Source organism: Phasianus colchicus, chromosome 39 (genome assembly GCF_987193195.1).
Source record: "Phasianus colchicus chromosome 39, bPhaCol1.hap1.1, whole genome shotgun sequence".
NCBI classification, from domain to species: domain Eukaryota; kingdom Metazoa; phylum Chordata; class Aves; order Galliformes; family Phasianidae; genus Phasianus; species Phasianus colchicus.
The window spans coordinates 2,242,796-2,258,830 of NC_143474.1; the positions used below are offsets into that span (position 1 = coordinate 2,242,796).

General features: G+C 61.1%; 2 protein-coding genes across 3 annotated transcripts; one reads left to right on the top strand and one right to left on the bottom strand.

Annotated features, from left to right (window-relative positions):
* Positions 1-69: 69 nt before the first annotated feature.
* On the bottom strand, positions 70-9,536 carry RABGGTA (Rab geranylgeranyltransferase subunit alpha). 2 transcript variants are annotated; one of them, XM_090130154.1, is made up of 16 exons: positions 9,363-9,536; positions 8,755-8,856; positions 8,247-8,371; positions 7,569-7,726; positions 6,615-6,788; positions 5,684-5,767; positions 3,905-3,987; positions 3,171-3,254; positions 2,975-3,083; positions 2,840-2,888; positions 2,395-2,483; positions 1,898-1,986; positions 1,706-1,819; positions 1,053-1,166; positions 605-692; positions 70-282 (listed from the first exon to the last, which is right to left on the bottom strand). In XM_090130154.1, the coding sequence occupies exons 1-16, from the start codon at positions 9,528-9,530 to the stop codon at positions 134-136; spliced, it is 1,779 nt and encodes a 592-aa protein (XP_089986280.1). In that variant the 5' UTR covers positions 9,531-9,536; the 3' UTR covers positions 70-133. The 2 variants fall into 2 exon arrangements, with proteins under 2 accessions (XP_089986280.1, XP_089986281.1); XM_090130155.1 differs by lacking the exon at positions 3,171-3,254.
* Positions 9,537-9,546: 10 nt separating this feature from the next.
* On the top strand, positions 9,547-16,005 carry NOP9 (NOP9 nucleolar protein). The gene is made up of 10 exons (XM_090130173.1): positions 9,547-10,497; positions 11,315-11,668; positions 12,380-12,541; positions 12,661-12,802; positions 12,939-13,128; positions 13,677-13,817; positions 13,915-14,004; positions 14,695-14,913; positions 15,129-15,234; positions 15,328-16,005. The coding sequence occupies exons 1-10, from the start codon at positions 10,116-10,118 to the stop codon at positions 15,474-15,476; spliced, it is 1,935 nt and encodes a 644-aa protein (XP_089986299.1). The 5' UTR covers positions 9,547-10,115; the 3' UTR covers positions 15,477-16,005.
* Positions 16,006-16,035: the final 30 nt, after the last annotated feature.

Consider the following 16,035-nt stretch of genomic DNA (forward strand, 5'->3'; position numbering starts at 1 on the left):
GGGGAGTGGCTCACTATTTAGCAGAACCGGTCGGTCGGCGATGGCGTAAGGAGGGGGCGGAGCCAAACGGCCACGTGACAGCACTTTATTGAAGCCCCGCCTCCCAGGGGGCGGAGCAAACGGCACCGTCCAATCAGGAGAGGACGGCAGTGACGCGGGGGAGGAGCTCAGCCAATTGGGAGGCGGCGTCAGGGGCGGCGGCCAACGGCGTCTCGGCCAATCCCAGGACAGACAGGCGGGGGAAAGCAACCAATGGGGACAACGCGGGGGCGTGGCTTATGGCTGGGGGAGGGGCCAAATCAGCGTGGTATGCATAGCCCCGCCCCCACGTCTCCAAGCCCCGCCCCTGTCGTTACATACCCTAAGCCCCGCCCCCAAGCTCCTGGCCCCGCCCCCAGAGCTCTAACCCCACCCCCATACGCATGGCCCCGCCCCCGAGCTCTAAGCCCCGCCCCTTAAAATTACCAGTGCCATAAGCCCCGCCCCTCACCCTTCACAGCACCCTAAGCCCCGCCCCCAGGCTCATGGCCCCGCCCCCGAATCGCTAAGCCCCGCCCCCGCGCTTCTGTCCCAGCCCCCATTCCTAAGCCCCGCCCCATCTTACGGTTGCCGTCCAATCGCAGCTCTCGCAGCCGCGGGAGGGGCGGGACTCCCTGCAGCGTCGTGATCTGATTGCGCGACACGTCCAGCACCTGCGCCGAGGGGGGCGGGGACTCGAATGGCCACGCCCAAAAGCCAGCCCAGCACTCCCAGTTTGCCCAGTAAGCCCCTCTGGGTCCTCCCAGTCCTCCCAGTCCCCCCTTCCCAGTGCTTCCAGTGCCTCCCAGTTGCCCCCATTAACCCCACCCAGTGCTCCCAGTCCCCCCAACCCCCCCTCCCAGTCCCTCCCAGTCCCCCCGCTAACCCCTCCCAGTCCTCCCAGTATCCCCACTACCCCCTTCCAGTGTCCTCCACTCCCCCCAGTACTCCCTCCCAGTCCTCCCAGTTCCCCCCTTAACCCCTCCCAGTCCTCCCAGTGCCCCCCGGTACCCCTCCCCAGTCACGTGACCCACCTGCAGCCTCCTCATCGCCCCCAAAGTGTGGGGCAGCCCCTGCAGGGCGTTGCCCCCCAGATCCAGCAGGGTGACGCAGCCCAGGCGCTCCAATAGGGGCAGCGATGTCAGACCCTGGGGGGGCGGGGCTTTGTCCAAAAGGGGGCGGGGCTTGTGTTGCAAGCCACGCCCCCCCTCATTCTCCCCAAGAGCCTCTGAACATCACCCCATAGACCCCATATTGCCCCCACTGCCCCCCATGTGCCCCCATAGCCCTCCAGTGCCACCCAATAGACTCCATATTGCCCCCATAGCCCCCAACATCACCCCACAGACCCCATACTGCCCCCATACTCCCCAACATCACCCCATAGATCCCACGTTATCCCCATTGCCCCCAATGTGCCCCCATAGCCCCCCAGTACCATCCCATTGCCCCCAATGTGCCCCCATACCCAAACACCACCCCATAGACCCCATGCTACCCCCACTGCCCCCAATGTGCCCCCATAGACCCGATTTGCCCCCATTGCCCCCAATGTGCCCCCCAACATCACCCCAATAGGAAACCCCACCCTCGGAGCTCAGACGCAGCGCCGCCCCTTTAAATCTCACCCTTTAGACCCCGTCCACTTTTCTGGCCCCGCCCCCTGCTTTAAGCCCCGTCCAATCACCTTGCCGGGTAGGTGGAGCTCCTCAGGCTCCGCCCCCTCCCTCAGCAGCGCCAGCGCAAGCTCCGCCCTCGACGCCATGTCTGCCACGAAGCCAATCCGCAGCGGGTCCGCCTCCTGGTGGGGGCGGGGCTACGGTAAGCCACGCCCCCCTTTCAGCATAGCCACGCCCCCTCGTCGCTAAGCCCCGCCCACCTGCAGGGCCCGCAGGCAGCGCCGCATTTCCTCCTCGTGGCCCAGCGGGTCGATGGCGGCCAGCAGGAGCAGCAGGGTCAGCAGGCAGCCTGGTCACATGACGCACAGTCACGTGACCGCACCCGGGGTCAGCTGACCTAAGAGCCAACCCCCCATAGGCACCACACCGACCCCAATGCGCCCCATAGCTCCCAAACATCGCCCCATAGTGCCCCCAATGGGTCCCCAATGACCCCAATATGCCCCCCCATGGCCCCACAGAGCCACCCCATAGACCCCATAGTGCCCCCAATGTCTTCCCAATGACCCCATCAACCCCATAGCCCCCAGCATCACCCCATAGCCCCCATAGTGCCCCCATACGGTTCCCATCTTGCCCCCAATTGCCCCCTATGGCCCCTCACAGTCACCCCAAGGTCAGCTGATACCCCCCCCCCCATCGGTTTGGTCACGTGACCCGGAACTCACCCGAGTCACGTGACCCGGAACTCACTCACCCCGGCTGCGCGGCTCCAACTCCAGCAGCTCCCTGCAGGCGCCCAGCAGCTCCTCCAGCACCGCCCGCTCGGCCACGCCCACTTCCGGCCTACGGGAGGAAGGGGCGGGGCCTATTGCGTGTATGCGGGGGGGGGCGGAGGGAGGGAAGTCCTCCCAGCCGCAAGGGGGCGGTGTTTGGAGGGAGAGAGAGAGCGGAGGCCGGAAGTGGGCGTGGCTTTTCCTGAGGGGGTGTGGCTAAGGATAAGGGGCGTGGCTTGTGATCAACTGCGGCTCCTGGATTGGTTGGAGCGCTCCGAGGGGGCGGGGCTTGGTAGAACCATGCATATAATGAGTGGGGATACAAAGGGGCGTGGCTTGGTTGCTAAAAGGGCGTGGCTTGTGACAAGGGGCGGGGCTTTGTTTTAAAGGAGGCGTGGCCATGAACCCAAAGTGGGCGTGGCTTACCAGAACAGCTCCTGGGGCACAGCAGGCTCCGCCCACCACGCCTCCTTTCCTGCAAGGAAATGGCTTTAATTACCCCCCATGCAAATGAGGTGGGCGTGGCCAAGAGGGAATATAAGAGGGGGGGGCGTGGCCAACCTTTAGGAGACAGCGTCACCTCCCCGTGGGCGGAGCCGTGGCACCAAGCTGCTCTGATTGGCTCCTGCTCCGCAGTGGGCGTGGCCAGGTCGGCAGGCAGCGGGCACAGCTGTGGGCGGGACGCGGTGAAGCCACGCCCATCCCTTCAAGCCACGCCCCCCTCGCGTTTTAGCCCCGCCCCCCCCCCCGGCCGTACCCAGGTGTGGGAGGGGCGGGCGCGGCGCTGGGCGGAGCTCCATGGGGTCAAAGGGCGGCTCTGTAGGGTCAGCTGGGGGGGGGTCTGTGGGGGAACAGCACTGAGGGTCACATGGGGGGGGTGGCTGCCCCCCCCCCGCCCCACTGACCCCATAGGGGGGGTCCGTGGATACCCCACTGCGGCCCCATTGGATTCCCATTGCTCCCGGTCTGCCCCCATAGCCCCCTATCCTCACCCCATAAACCCCACGGTGACCCCATTGGGTTCCCCATGGCCCCATAGCCCGCCACCATCACCCCATAGACCCCACAGTGCCCCCATTGGGTTCCCAATGACCCCATTTGCCCCCTGTGGTCCCTAAGAGCCCCCCAGCATCGCCCCACAGACCCCATAACGACCCCATTGGTTTCCCCATGGCCCCAATGTGCCCCCATAGCCACCCCAACCTCACCCCATAGACCCCACGGTGACCCCATTGGGTTCCCAATAACCCCAAGATGACCCCACAGCCCCTCAGAGTCACCCCATAGACACCATGATGACCCCATTGGGTTCCCATTGCCCCCAAGTGCCCCCACAGCCCCCCAGCACCACCCCATAGACCCCGCACTGCCCCCATTGGGCTCCCAACGCCCCCAAGGTGCCCCCCGGTGCCCCCCCAAGTCCCCATTTTGGGGCACCCAAAGGCGCTCAACCCCATCCCCACGCTGACCCCAAATCACCCCACAGCTCACCCCGACGGCCCTGGAGAAGGTGACGCTCACAGCCCCGTCCTCCATGTCCACGTGCACCCCGATGACACGTGGAGGGGGGGACGCTGGGGGGCAACGGGGACGTCAGCACCCCATAGGGACAGCAAGACCCCATAGGGACCCCATAGGGACAATAGGACCCCATAGGGACACCAGCATCCCATAAGGACTCCATAGAGACAGCAAGACCCCATAGGGACCCCATAGGGACAATAGGACCCCATAGGGACACCAGCATCCCATAAAGACTCCATAGAGACAGCAAGACCCCATAGGAACAATGAGACCCCATAGGGACAGTGGCACCCCATAGAAATCCCATACGTATAAATGAACCTCATACAGTTACCAACACCCCGTAGAAACCTTATAGGAACCCCACAGGGACGCCAAGACCCACATAAAGACCCCATAGGGACACCCATAAGGGAAATAGGATACCAGTAAGGACCCCACAGGGACATGAAAATCCCATAGGGGAAATGAGACCCCATAGGGATGCCATATGGACACTACGATCCCATAGGGACACCAGGACCCCATAGGGACCCCATATGGGGTCCCATAGGGACCTCATAGACGCAATGGAACCCCAATAGGGCCACCCCATAGAGAGAAACCACCCAATAGGGCCATCCCCAAATAGGGTCACAGCATAGGATCACAGCATAGGGCCACCCCACAGAGACCCCTCCCATAGGGACCCCCCCAAATACGGCCATCCCATAGGGCCACCCCATAGGGACCTCTCCCAAATAGAACCACCCCATAGGGCCACCTCATAGGGACCCCCCCCAAATAGGGCCACCCTATAGGGCCACGCCACAGAGACTCCTCCCATAGGGACCCCCCCCAAATAGGGCCACTCCACAGGGATCCCCCCCAAATAGGGCCACCCTATAGGGCACCCCATAGGGACCCCTCCCAAATAGGGCCACCTTATAGGGCCACCCCATACAGAACCCCCAAATAGGACCACCCCAGAGGGATCCCCCCCAAATAGGGCCACCCTATAGGGCCACCCCACAGAGACCCCCCCAAATAGAACCACCCCATAGGGCCACCTCATAGGGACCCCCCCAAATAGGGCCACCCTATAGGGCACCCCATAGAGACCCCCCCAAATACGACCATCCCATAGGACCACCCCACAGAAACCCCTCCCATACGGACCCCCCCCCAAATACGGCCACCCCACAGGGATCCCCCCCAAATAGGACCACCCCACAGGGATCCCCATAGGGACCCCCCCAAATAGGGCCACCCTATACAGCCACCCCATAGGGACCCCCCCAAATAGGACCACCCCGGAGGGCCACGCCACAGAGACTCCCCCCATAGGGACCTCCCCCAAATAGGGCCACCCTATAGAGCCACCCCATAGAGACCCCCCCAAATAGGGCCACCCTATAGAGCCCCCCCATAGAGACCCCCCCAAATAGGGCCACCCTATAGAGCCACCCCATAGAGACCCCCCCCAAATAGGGCCACCCTATAGAGCCACCCCATAGAGACCCCCCCAAATAGGGCCACCCTATAGAGCCACCCCATAGAGACCCCCCCCAAATAGGGCCACACTATAGAGCCACCCCATAGAGACCCCCCCCAAATAGGGCCACCCTATAGAGCCACCCCATAGAGACCCCCCCAAATAGGGCCACCCTATAGGGCCACCCCATAGAGAACCCCCAAATAGGGCCACCCCATAGGGACCCCCCCCAAATAGGGCCGCCCCACAGAGCCCCATAGGGCCGTGCTGACCTCGGGCCAGCAGGCAGCGCAGGTAAAGCCAGGGGCTGTGATCCTGCGGGTCGGTGAACACGGCGCTCTGCACCAAATCCAGCTCTGCTTTGGGGCCAAAAACGGGCATTTAGGGCAAGACCCGAACCCATCCCCCCCGATTTAAACCCCAGCTTCCCTCATTTAGGGCCCACATTCCCCATTTAGGGCTCATATCCCCCCCCATTCAGTCCTTGTTTTTCCCATTTAAGCCGCATTTTCCCCCACTTAGACCCCATTTCCCCCATTTAGGACCCATCTGCCCCCCCCCATTGCCCACTCCCCCCATTAAAGCCCCATCCCCCCCCCATTTCAGCCCCAATTTCCCCCATTTCAGCCCCATAACCCCCATTTTAGATCCTATTTCCCCCATTTAGAACCCATTTAAGCCCCCTCCCCCCCATTTAAACCCCATCCCCCCCATTTAAGCCCCACCTTCCCCCATTTCAGCCCCATATCCCCCATTTTAGATCCTATTTTCCCCATTTAAATCCCATTTAAGCCCCACCCCCCCCATTTAAGCCCCAATTTCCCCCATTTAAACCCCATCCCTCCCCATTTAAGCTCCATATTTCCTATTTTAGACCCCATTTTCCCCCATTTCAGCCCCATCCCCCCCCCATTTAAGCCCCAATTTCCCCCATTTAAGCCCCATTTTCCCCCATTTAAGCCCCATCCCCCCCATTTAAGCCCCATTTTTCCCCATTTAAGCCCCATTTTCCCCCATTTAAGCCCCATCCCCCCCATTTAAGCCCCATCCCCCCCATTTAAGCCCCATTTTCCCCCATTTAAGCCCCACCCCCCCATTTAAACCCCACATTTCCCATTTTAGACCCCATTTTCCCCCCATTAAGGACACCCCCCCCCCCATTTAATCCCCATATCCCCCATTTCTGCCCGTTTCCCCCCCCACCTCCCCGCAGCTTTTCGGGGTGCAGCCCCCCCCCCGCCGCTCTCAGGATCCTCCCCCTGTGATGCCAGGCAGAGAAGTTGGAGAAATCCCTGCTCAGCAAAGCAGCAGCGAAGCTCAGCTCAGCCTCCGGGGGTCCCGGAGCCCCCAGAGCCCGACGGTGCTCCCAGGCATGGACTGCAAATAAAGGGGGTGATGGGGGGGGGACACACAGCTGGGAACCCCCCGACCCCAAAGCTGGGGGGCTTAAGGGGGAGAAGGGACCCCAAAGTCTCTCCCAGTATGGCCCAGTAGCTCCCAGTAGCTCTCAATAGCTCCCAGTAGCTCCCAGTATAACCCAATAGCACTCAATAACTTCCAGTACGTCCCAGTATAGCCCAGTAGCTCCGAGCAGCTCCCAGTACGTCCCAGTAAGTCCCAGTACGCCCCAGTACTTCTCAAAGGTTCCCAGTATGTTCCAGTACATCCCAGTGGCTCTCAATATCTTCCAGTATATCCCAATATCTTCCAGTATGACCCAGTAGCTCCCAACAGCTCCCAGTACGTCCCAGTATGGCTCAATAGCTCCAGGAGTTCCCACTACCCCCCAGTAACTCCCACTACATCCCAGTAATTTCCTCCACTGTCCCCCAAGACCCCCCCCCAGGACCCCAAAAATCCCCTATGCCCCCTCCCCAGGACCCCAAACCCCCACCCTATACTCCCTCCAACACTCCAAACTTCCCCATTACGTCCCCAAGACCCCAAAACCCCCCATCCTACCCTACAACCCCCATATCCCACCCCAAACCCCACCCCTTCAACCCCCACATAGAGCTATGGGATCACCCCAAACCCCCCCCCAGGACCCCAACTCCTCCCCCATAACCCCCCCAGGACCCCAAAACCCCCCCATAACCCCCTCCAGGACCCCAAATCCCCCCCCTGCCCCCCCAGGACCCCTCCCCAATATCTCACAGTTCCTGGGGTCGGCCTCCAGCAGCCGCTCGCAGACTCCGCACTCGGTTTTGGGGTCGGGATGGGATCTCAGCACCCATGCCCTGTGGTGCCACGCGCCGTAGGATTTGGGGTTCACCCCCAGGCAGCGCCCCACAAAGCCCAGCTCCTCCGGGACCCTACACCAGTATGCACCAGTATCAACCAGCAGGCACCACTATCAACCCCAGTGCCCCCCACACCCCCACATCCCACCCTATTACCCCCATATCCCACCCTAATCCCCTCCCAGTCCATCCCAGCGTCCCCAAACCCCGTCCCACTCCCCATAGACCCCATCCCAGTGCCCCCAGTACAGCCCAGTCCCCCCATATCCCACCCTATTGCCATCCCAGTGCCCCCCAACCCCCCATATCCCAGCCTATTGCCCCTATATCCCACCCCAGTGCCCCCACATCCCACCCTATTGCCCCCCTACCCCGTCCCAGTGCCCCCAGACCCCCACATTCCCCCCATTTCCCCTCGCATTACCCCATAACCCCACGCCCCCCCAAGTTCCCCAAAGCCCCGCCCACCCCCAAACCACGCCCACCTCCAGGTCCCGCCCCCTCACCAATCACAGCCCGCCTCTGGTCCCGCCCCTTGACCAATCACAGCCCGCCTCCTGGTCCCGCCCACCCCTCGGCCCCGCCCCCTCACCAATCCCCGCCCTTTCTCAGCAGCGCCGCCCTGCGGACGTTCCAGGCCGTTCCCACATCCGGGTTCGCCTCCAGCACCGCCGCCGTCAGCGTCAGCACCTCCGCGTCGTCATGGCAACGTCCCGCCTGAGCCGGAAGTAGGGCAGCGAGCGGGCGAAAGTGGCGTCAGAGAGAGGCGGAAGTAAAGTTAGCGGAAATGGCGTTAAAGAAGGGCGGAAGTGAGGGAACATGGCAACGAAAACGGCGTCAAAAAAGGCGGAAGTGGAGTGAAGAAAATGGCGGCTATGAAAAGCGGAAGTGAGGGCAACTGGCAGCGGAAATGGCATTAAAAGGGCGGAAGTAAAGTCAGAAAAAAATGGCGTCTAACAAGGGCGGAAGTGAGGGCACAAGGCAACGGAAATGGCACTAAAGAAGGGCGGAAGTGAGGGGACACGACAGCGCAAATGGCATCAGAAAAGGGCGGAAGTTGGTCTTGAGGGCAGAAAAGGGCGGAAGCGGGCTCTCGGTACCTTTTCTAGGAGAGCCGCCATGTTGGCACGAAAGAGGCGGAGTTTCTCCTCCCGTTGGCGGCGGCGGGCCGCGTCCGGAGGGCGGACCTTCAAACGGCCGTGCTGGGAGGGATGAAGGGAGAATGGGGGATGGGTGGGAGGCCATAAAGCGGGGCTGCGGGGAGGCGCTGGAATCCAATGGAAGGGAAATGGAAGGGCGGCGGGACGGAATGGGAGGTGATGGGAGGGGTGTGGGGGCGCTGGGGGGGAATGGAGCTGAACTGGGAGGAAGCGGGAGGCAGTTTGGGGCGCTGGGATGGGATGGAGCTGAACTGGGAGGCAACTGGGGGCGTTGGGATGAATTACTGAGAAATGAAAAGGACGGGGACGGCACTGGGATGCAACAAGAGGGAAATAACGGGGAGGGCAGGCCGCGATGGGAGCAACTGGGGTGGAACAGGAGGCAGGAGAGGGGCTTCGCGGCAGCGGGAGGGGAAATGCGGGCACCGGGGTACAAAGGGAGAGGCTCGGGGGAACGGGGGGGCTTCACGGGATGCATCGGGGGGAGATGGGCGTCGGAACGGCGGCAGACGAAGAGGAAATGGCGGCGCTGGGGGCTGCGGACTCACCATGGCGACGGCAGCGGGGAGAGCGGAGCGAGCGGCGCCGCGGAGGACGACGGGATGCGGGCGGAGAGCGGGCGCGGGGCATTGTGGGATGCAGCGCCACGCCTGGTGGGCGCCATGTTGTGACGGGGCGGGGCCGCGGGTGGGTGAGGAGGGCGCCATTGTGGGCATGCGCAGTGGCTGCCCTGGCGGGGTGTTGTGGGATACAACGAGGCAAGTAGGGAAAGCCATTTTGCTCATGCGCAGTGGCATTATTCGAAGGGTGCTATGGGATATTGCGAGGCATGCGGAAAGCGCCATTTTTCCCATGCTGAATGGCGTCGCTTCCGGGGAAGAGGGATTGTGGGATATAAGGAGGCACCTGGCATATTCCGAGGTGCTTTGTAAGATATAGAGGACCCCATTTTGGCTACGGGCAATGGTATCGCTTCAAGGGGTGTGGGATTATGGAATATAAGGAGGGACGTGGCGTTTTTCGAGGCGTATTGTAGATCGTAGGGAGACAAATAAAGGACCCCATTTTAGTCACGGAAGATGGCGTCGCTTCCGGGACTGGGGATTGTGGGATATAATGAGTCAGAAGAAGGACGCCATTTTAAAAGAGCGAAATGGCGTCGCTTCCGGAAGCGTTGCATTGTGGGATATGACGTGGCAAATGGAAGGCGCCATTTTGTCAGGAACAATGTCGTCGCTTCCGGAACGGGGGATCGTGGGATAGAATGAGGCACATGAAGGACGCCATTTTAATCACTCAGAATGGCGTCGCTTCCGGTGCAGGGAATTGTGGGATATAATGAGGCAAATGAAGGACGCCATTTTAATTGCGCAAAATGGCGTCGCTTCCGGAAGAGGGGCATTGAGGGATATAACGTGGCAAATGGAAGGCGCCATTTTGTCACGAGCAATGGCGTCGCATCCGGTCGAGCGGCATTGTGGGCTGTAACGAGGCATGCGGAGGCCGCCATCTTGCTTCCGGCGCCTTGCAGCGTGGTTCCTGCCCCACATCGCCGTTCCTCCATGGGGCTGCGGGGGGGCCGGGGCTCCCGGGGGGGCCCTCCGAGGTTGGAGCCCGAAACGGCCGCTTATTTCCAAAGGGCTTTGGAGACCCTGCAGGAGGGGCTGAGCGATGAGGAGATGGGTGAGGAGGAAGGGGGGGGGGGGGGGCTGAGGGGGGGATTTTGGGGCGAAATCCGGGCAAATTGGGGTTTTTTTTTTGGGGGGGGGCGACTTGGGGTTGGATTTGGAGTTTATGGGGTTGGGGGGGGGAAGTGGGGGGTAGGGAGGTTTTGGGGGAAAAAAAGAGGAATTTGGGGCTTGTTGAGAGGGGGGTGGGAGGAAATGAGGCTTTTGGGGGGGATTTGGGTGTTTTGTGTCGTTCAGAGCGGGGTTGAAAGGGGAAAATGAGACTTTTTGGCCAAAATGAGCGATTTGGGGGGGGAATTGGTTTTCCTAGTTGGGGTTTGCGGCTGCATGGAGGGATTTTGGGGGTGGTTTTGGACATAAGGGAGCATAAAGGCGATTTGGGGGTAGAATGGGGGATTTTGGGGTCAGAACGGGGGGGATTTTGGGGCTCAGGGGTCGCCTGGCGGGGTTTTGGGGGAGGGAAAAGGGATTTTGGAGCCCCTTTGGGGTCCCCTTTTTGGCCCCTTTTGGAGCCTCCAGTAAGGGTCCCATTGGGGTCCTTTGGGTCCCCATTTTGGGTCCCATTGGTCACCCCTTGGTCACCCATTGGTGCCCCTTTGGGGTCCCCATTTTGGGTCCCTTTGGGGTCTCCACTTTGGGTCCCATTGGTCACCCACTGGTGCCCCTTTGGGGTCCCCATTTTGGGTCCCTTTGGGTCCCATTGGTCACCCTTTGGTAGCCCCATTGGCTCCCATTGGGTTCCCCTTTAGGATCCCCACCTCCCGCCCCCAATTTCCTCAGTTTTTCCCCCCAAAATGGACGTTTCTTTCCAGCTCTCTTCGCCCCCAATGTCCTGGAGGAGGCGGCGGCCGCCTGCCCAGCTCTGCTGCTTCACCCCCAGGGTTCCCTCCTGCTTCAATCCCTGCTGCCCCACGCCCCCCCCCCGACATTGGGCCGGCTTTTGGGGGCCATGGTGGAGGGGGGCGGGTTGGGGCTGGGAGGAGCCAAAGCGTTGGAGGCGGGGCTGAAGGCGGTGCTGCCGGCTTTGGGGAGGGGGCTGGGGGGGGGGGAGGAGCTGGAGGGGGCTGTGGGGGGGGTGGTGGGGGCGGTGGGGGCTCGGCTGGAGGAGTGGGCAGGGCAGGCGGCTGGGAGCTTCGTGGTGAGGGAGCTGCTGAGGGTGCTGGCAGGTAAGGGTGGGGCTGGGGGTCGTGGGGGGGGGCTGGGGGTCAGGAGGGGGAACGGGGGTTGGGGGGATGGGGGGTGGAGGTTGGGGGGGATGGGGGTATGGGAGGTGGGGGTCAAGGTGGGTTTGGGGGTCAGGAAGAGGATGGAGGGTGGGGGGGGGCTGGGGGGGTGGCTGGATTGGGGGGAGTTGGGGTGGGGGTGGATGGGGGAAGGTTGGGGTGGAGGTTGGGGGTCTGGGAGTCAGAGGGGGAGATGAGGGGGGTCTGGAAATGGGGGGTTGGTCTCAGGGTCGAGGGGGTTGGGGGGATTTGGGGGATGGGGGCCCCTGGGGTTGTGGGGGGGAAATGGGGGAATAGGGGGGTGGAGGATGGGGGTCTTGAGGGGGGGGAGATATGGGGGTCTGGGAATGGGAGGGGGGGTTTGGAGATCCTTGGGGGGGGGGGAGGGGGAGAGATGGGGGATGGAGGTTGGGGGGTGGGGGGTTGGGGGGCCTTCAAGTGGATTTGGGGGGAGATGGGAGGTGAAAAGGGGTTGGGGGGGTGGGGTTGAGATTTGGGATGTTTTGGGGGGGTTGGGGGGGGTCTGGGAGGATAAGGTGGAGTTTGTGTGGTTAATTAATATAATAATGAGTGGTTAATGAGCGCACGTGATTAGGGTTGGTGGTTTTACTGATTTGGGGTTTTTTTTTTTTGTTTTTTTTTTTTGGCTCGTAGGAATTTCGGAAGAACCCAAAGCCAAGGGGGCGGGGCTTAAACTCAAGGGGGCGGGGCTTAAACTCAAGGGGGCGGGGCTTCAGCCCAAAGGGGCGGAGCTCCCCGCTTCCTTCCCCCTCCTCCTTCAGCGATTGGCCGAAGCCTTTGAGCAGCATCTGCCCTGTGAGTGCCTTATTATGGGATGGAGGCTCCCAGCTTTAAGCCCCAATCCCAATTTTTGTCATTTTTAACCCCAATTTTTTCATTTTTTGCCCCAAATTTGCTCCCCCCCCCCCCCACAGCGCTGCTCTCTCCGCCCTGTGCCAGTCTCTGCCTGCAGGGGGCGCTGCAGGCGCTGCATCACAGCCAATCACCGGCCTGCGCCCGCCTCTGCGACGCTCTCATTGGTCTCCTCGCCCCGCCTGGTCCCGCCCCCGCTGATAGGTGAGCGCCGATCAGTCAAAGGGCTGCTCCAATCTGATTGGGTGTGTGCGTCAGGGGGGGCGGGCTTGCAGCAGTGTTGCGCGCTGATTGGCTGGAGGCTCTGCGGCTCCGTTTTCTGATTGGCTGCCGCTCTCAGCCCGCTGGTGGCTGCGTTGGAGGACCCGGAGCGGGGTCGAATCATGGAGGCGGTGCTGGGCGTGGCTCCGCCCACAAAGCTGAGGGAGCTCTTCCGGGAGCAGCTGAAGGGCCGCCTGGTGGGCGTGGCTTGTCACCGGTTGGCCAATCACGGGCTGCAGAGGTTGCTGGACAACGCCCCACCGGATGTGGTAGGCGGGGCTTCCGGGTGAGGGGCGGGGCTGAAGGCGGAAGTGACCCTGGGTGGGGGCGGGGGGTGATGGGGGCGTGGGGGGGGGGTATGGAGTTTTTAAGAGGGATAAAGGGGGGTCTTGGGGCCATAAATGGAGATCTGGGGGATTTTGGGGGGGGGATTTGGGGGGAAATGGATTTTTTGGAGGGGGAAATGGGGTGTTGGGGGGGATATGGAGGGTTTTGGGGGGGAAAAGTGGGGTTTTGGGAGGAAAGAGTTTTTTTGTAGGGGGTAATAGGGGGTCTTGGGGGGGTAAATGGAGATCTGGGGGCTTTTGGGGGGAAAATGGGGGCTTTTTGGGGGGGAATGGGTTTTTTAGAGGGGGAAATGGGGTGTTGGGGGGGATATGTGGGGTGTTGGGGGGGGGGTTGGGGGTCACATTGGTGGCCGCATTTTGGTCCCTTTTGGGATCCCATTGGTGGCGCGATTTGGGCCCCATTGTGGTTCTCATTTTGGGTCCCATTGTGGTTCCCATTGGTGGCCCCTACAGCTGCTCCCCCCCTCCAGGTGGGCGCTGTTCTGGAGGAGTTGGGCCCCTCCCTGGGGCAGCCCCTGGCCCGGGGTCACCACGGGGTCGCAGTGGCTTTAATGGGCGCCTGCCTGCAATATAAGGAGCTCCAGCAGGGGGCGCTGCGCTGCCTTTTCCAGGTAAGCCACGCCCCCCGCCTTAAGCCACGCCCTCTTAAAGGCGCAGCCCCACTTTTAAAGCCCCCTCCCCGTTTTCCTCTTTTCTCCCTTCCTGCAGGCATTCAATTGCTGGGAGCCCCCCCAGCGGCGCCGCTGCTGCGTGGGGGCTCTGTTGGCTTTGCAGCCCCTGGAAGGGGAGGAACCACAGGTGGGAAATGTCCAAAATTGTCACCTTTTACCCTTTAATTTCTCCCTTAAATCAGTTTGTTGCCCAGCAGATGCATTATTTCATTGTTTATTCTCCTTTTCACGCTGTATTGCTTTATTCTGTACCTTTTTCCCCAAAACTGGTTCTTGTTGCCCCAAAACTCAACCCACGTTCCCCCTTCTTCTCTCTGTTGTCTTGCTTTGCCCCCAATTATCCCCCCAAAATTTCCCATTTCCCCTCCACGTTTCTTCTTCCTCACCCTTTTTCATGTCCACCTCCCCCACTCTCCCCCCGTGTCCCCCATGTGTCCCCCAAGTCCCCCATTTTTCCCCCAAATTCCTCTTTTTCCCCCTAAATCCCTTGCTTTTTCCCTCAAACAATCCCTAATCCCTTTTACAACCTCAAACTGCCCCACCATTTTTTATACTCCTTCAGTGTTGCCCCCTGTCCCCCAAAATCACCGTTCAAACGATCCCCAATGTCCTTTACCACCCCAAACACCCCCAATTTCCTCTCCAATCTTCTTCATTATCTCGCCCCCAAAATCATTTCCTTTCCCTCCCAAATACGCTTTTTCCCCAAAAAAATTTGGATTTCCACCCAAATCACCACCCCCACAGACCCAGCTGACCCCCATTACCCACCATCCAACCCCCCCCCCTAACATCGTTGCCCCCCATCTCCTCGCAGCCCACCCTCGGTGCCGTCACTCCTTCCGGTTCCCACCTCCTTCAGCTCCTCCTTCACTTCCGGGATCCCTCTGCAGTTCTGGGGGGCCTTCGGGTGCTTTCTGACACCCACCTGCACTCATTGGCCCTCAGCCCCCCCGGCAGCCATGTTTGGGACTCCATTATGAGCAGCCCCTCCGTGCCCCCCCGTGCCCGGCGCCGCTTCGTCCGTAGGCTTAAGGTAAGGCCGCATTTTGGGGCGAAATCCCCCATTTTCAGGTCCTGTTGTAAAGCTTACAGCCCTATGGGGGGGGGGGGGGAGCCTCATTAAAGCCCCGCCCCTGTGAACCAATTGGGGGCGGAGCCTCTAAATGAAGCCCCGCTCCCTCCAACCACGTGCCACATCCTGGGGGGTGGAGCCACATCGAAGCCCCGCCTCCTCGTGTGACGTCACAGGGCCACTTCCTGTCTCTCGCCTGTCACCGCAACGGCAGCCGCGTCCTGGACGCCATCTTGGCTTCCTGCTCCTCCCCCATGCGAGCCTCCATCGCCTCCGAGCTGGGTGAGCGACCCCAAAAGGGCCCGGCTTCCCTTCGGGATCCCTTTGTTCCTATGGAAAGGCCTTAAAAAAGCTGAGCTCTGCCCCTCATTGCAGCCCCCCAGCGCCGGGCGCTGCTCAGGGATCCCCACGGCCGCCATGTTGAGCATCGTCTCCAGCTGGAGCTCTTCCTGCGCAGCCGCAGCCAATGGGAGCAGCTCTGGGCGGCGCCCCGGGGGACGCTGGGAACGCTGCTGGAGGACTGAGGGCCACAGAGACGAGCGGTGAGGGGATAGAGCGTCTGGAGCAGCGCCAGGGATTGGCCGGAGACCATAGAGAGCGGAGAACTCTCTATTTCTTTGTTCCTGTGGTTTCCTGTTGGAGAACTGGCACTGTGATCATAGAGAGGGTGGAGTTTTTTCTGTTCTCTGATTGGAGGACTGACCTGACCGCTGGAGGTCTTGTAGTGTCTGTGATGTGGAGGACTTGTGACCATAGAGACGGTGGAGGACTTGAGACCATAGAGATGGAGGTCTTGTGACTATAGAGAGAATGGAGGACTTGCAACCATAGAGAGAGTGGAGGACTTGTGACTACAGAGACAGTGGAGGTCTCGCAGTCTTTATGATCAGCTGGAGCTGATTTATGACCATAGAGATGTAGGAGGACTGAACAGGATTGGATTCTGGAGTGTCTCCTCTGCGTGTGCCAACCATGGAGCTGCTGAAGGGCTGGCAGTTTTCTTTTTATACTTACGCGTTTTCTTTAATGAAATAAACTGTTTCTGGTTGTTTTTATTTTGCAAGGGAGGGGTCATGATTTCTC

Bases quoted from the DNA above. Each gene is read 5' to 3' on its own strand.
- NOP9 (XM_090130173.1), top strand. From the start codon at position 10,116: ATGGCGTCGCTTCCGGTGCAGGGAATTGTGGGATATAATGAGGCAAAT. The intron at 14,005-14,694 runs GTGGGAAATGTC...ATCTCCTCGCAG, and splicing joins TGGAAGGGGAGGAACCACAG to CCCACCCTCGGTGCCGTCAC. The intron at 14,914-15,128 runs GTAAGGCCGCAT...GTGACGTCACAG, and splicing joins GCTTCGTCCGTAGGCTTAAG to GGCCACTTCCTGTCTCTCGC.
- RABGGTA (XM_090130154.1), bottom strand. From the start codon at position 9,530: ATGCCCACAATGGCGCCCTCCTCACCCACCCGCGGCCCCGCCCCGTCA. The intron at 8,857-9,362 runs GTGAGTCCGCAG...CATCCCTCCCAG, and splicing joins TCCCCGCTGCCGTCGCCATG to CACGGCCGTTTGAAGGTCCG. The intron at 3,988-5,683 runs GTCAGCACGGCC...GTTGCCCCCCAG, and splicing joins GCGCTGCCTGCTGGCCCGAG to CGTCCCCCCCTCCACGTGTC.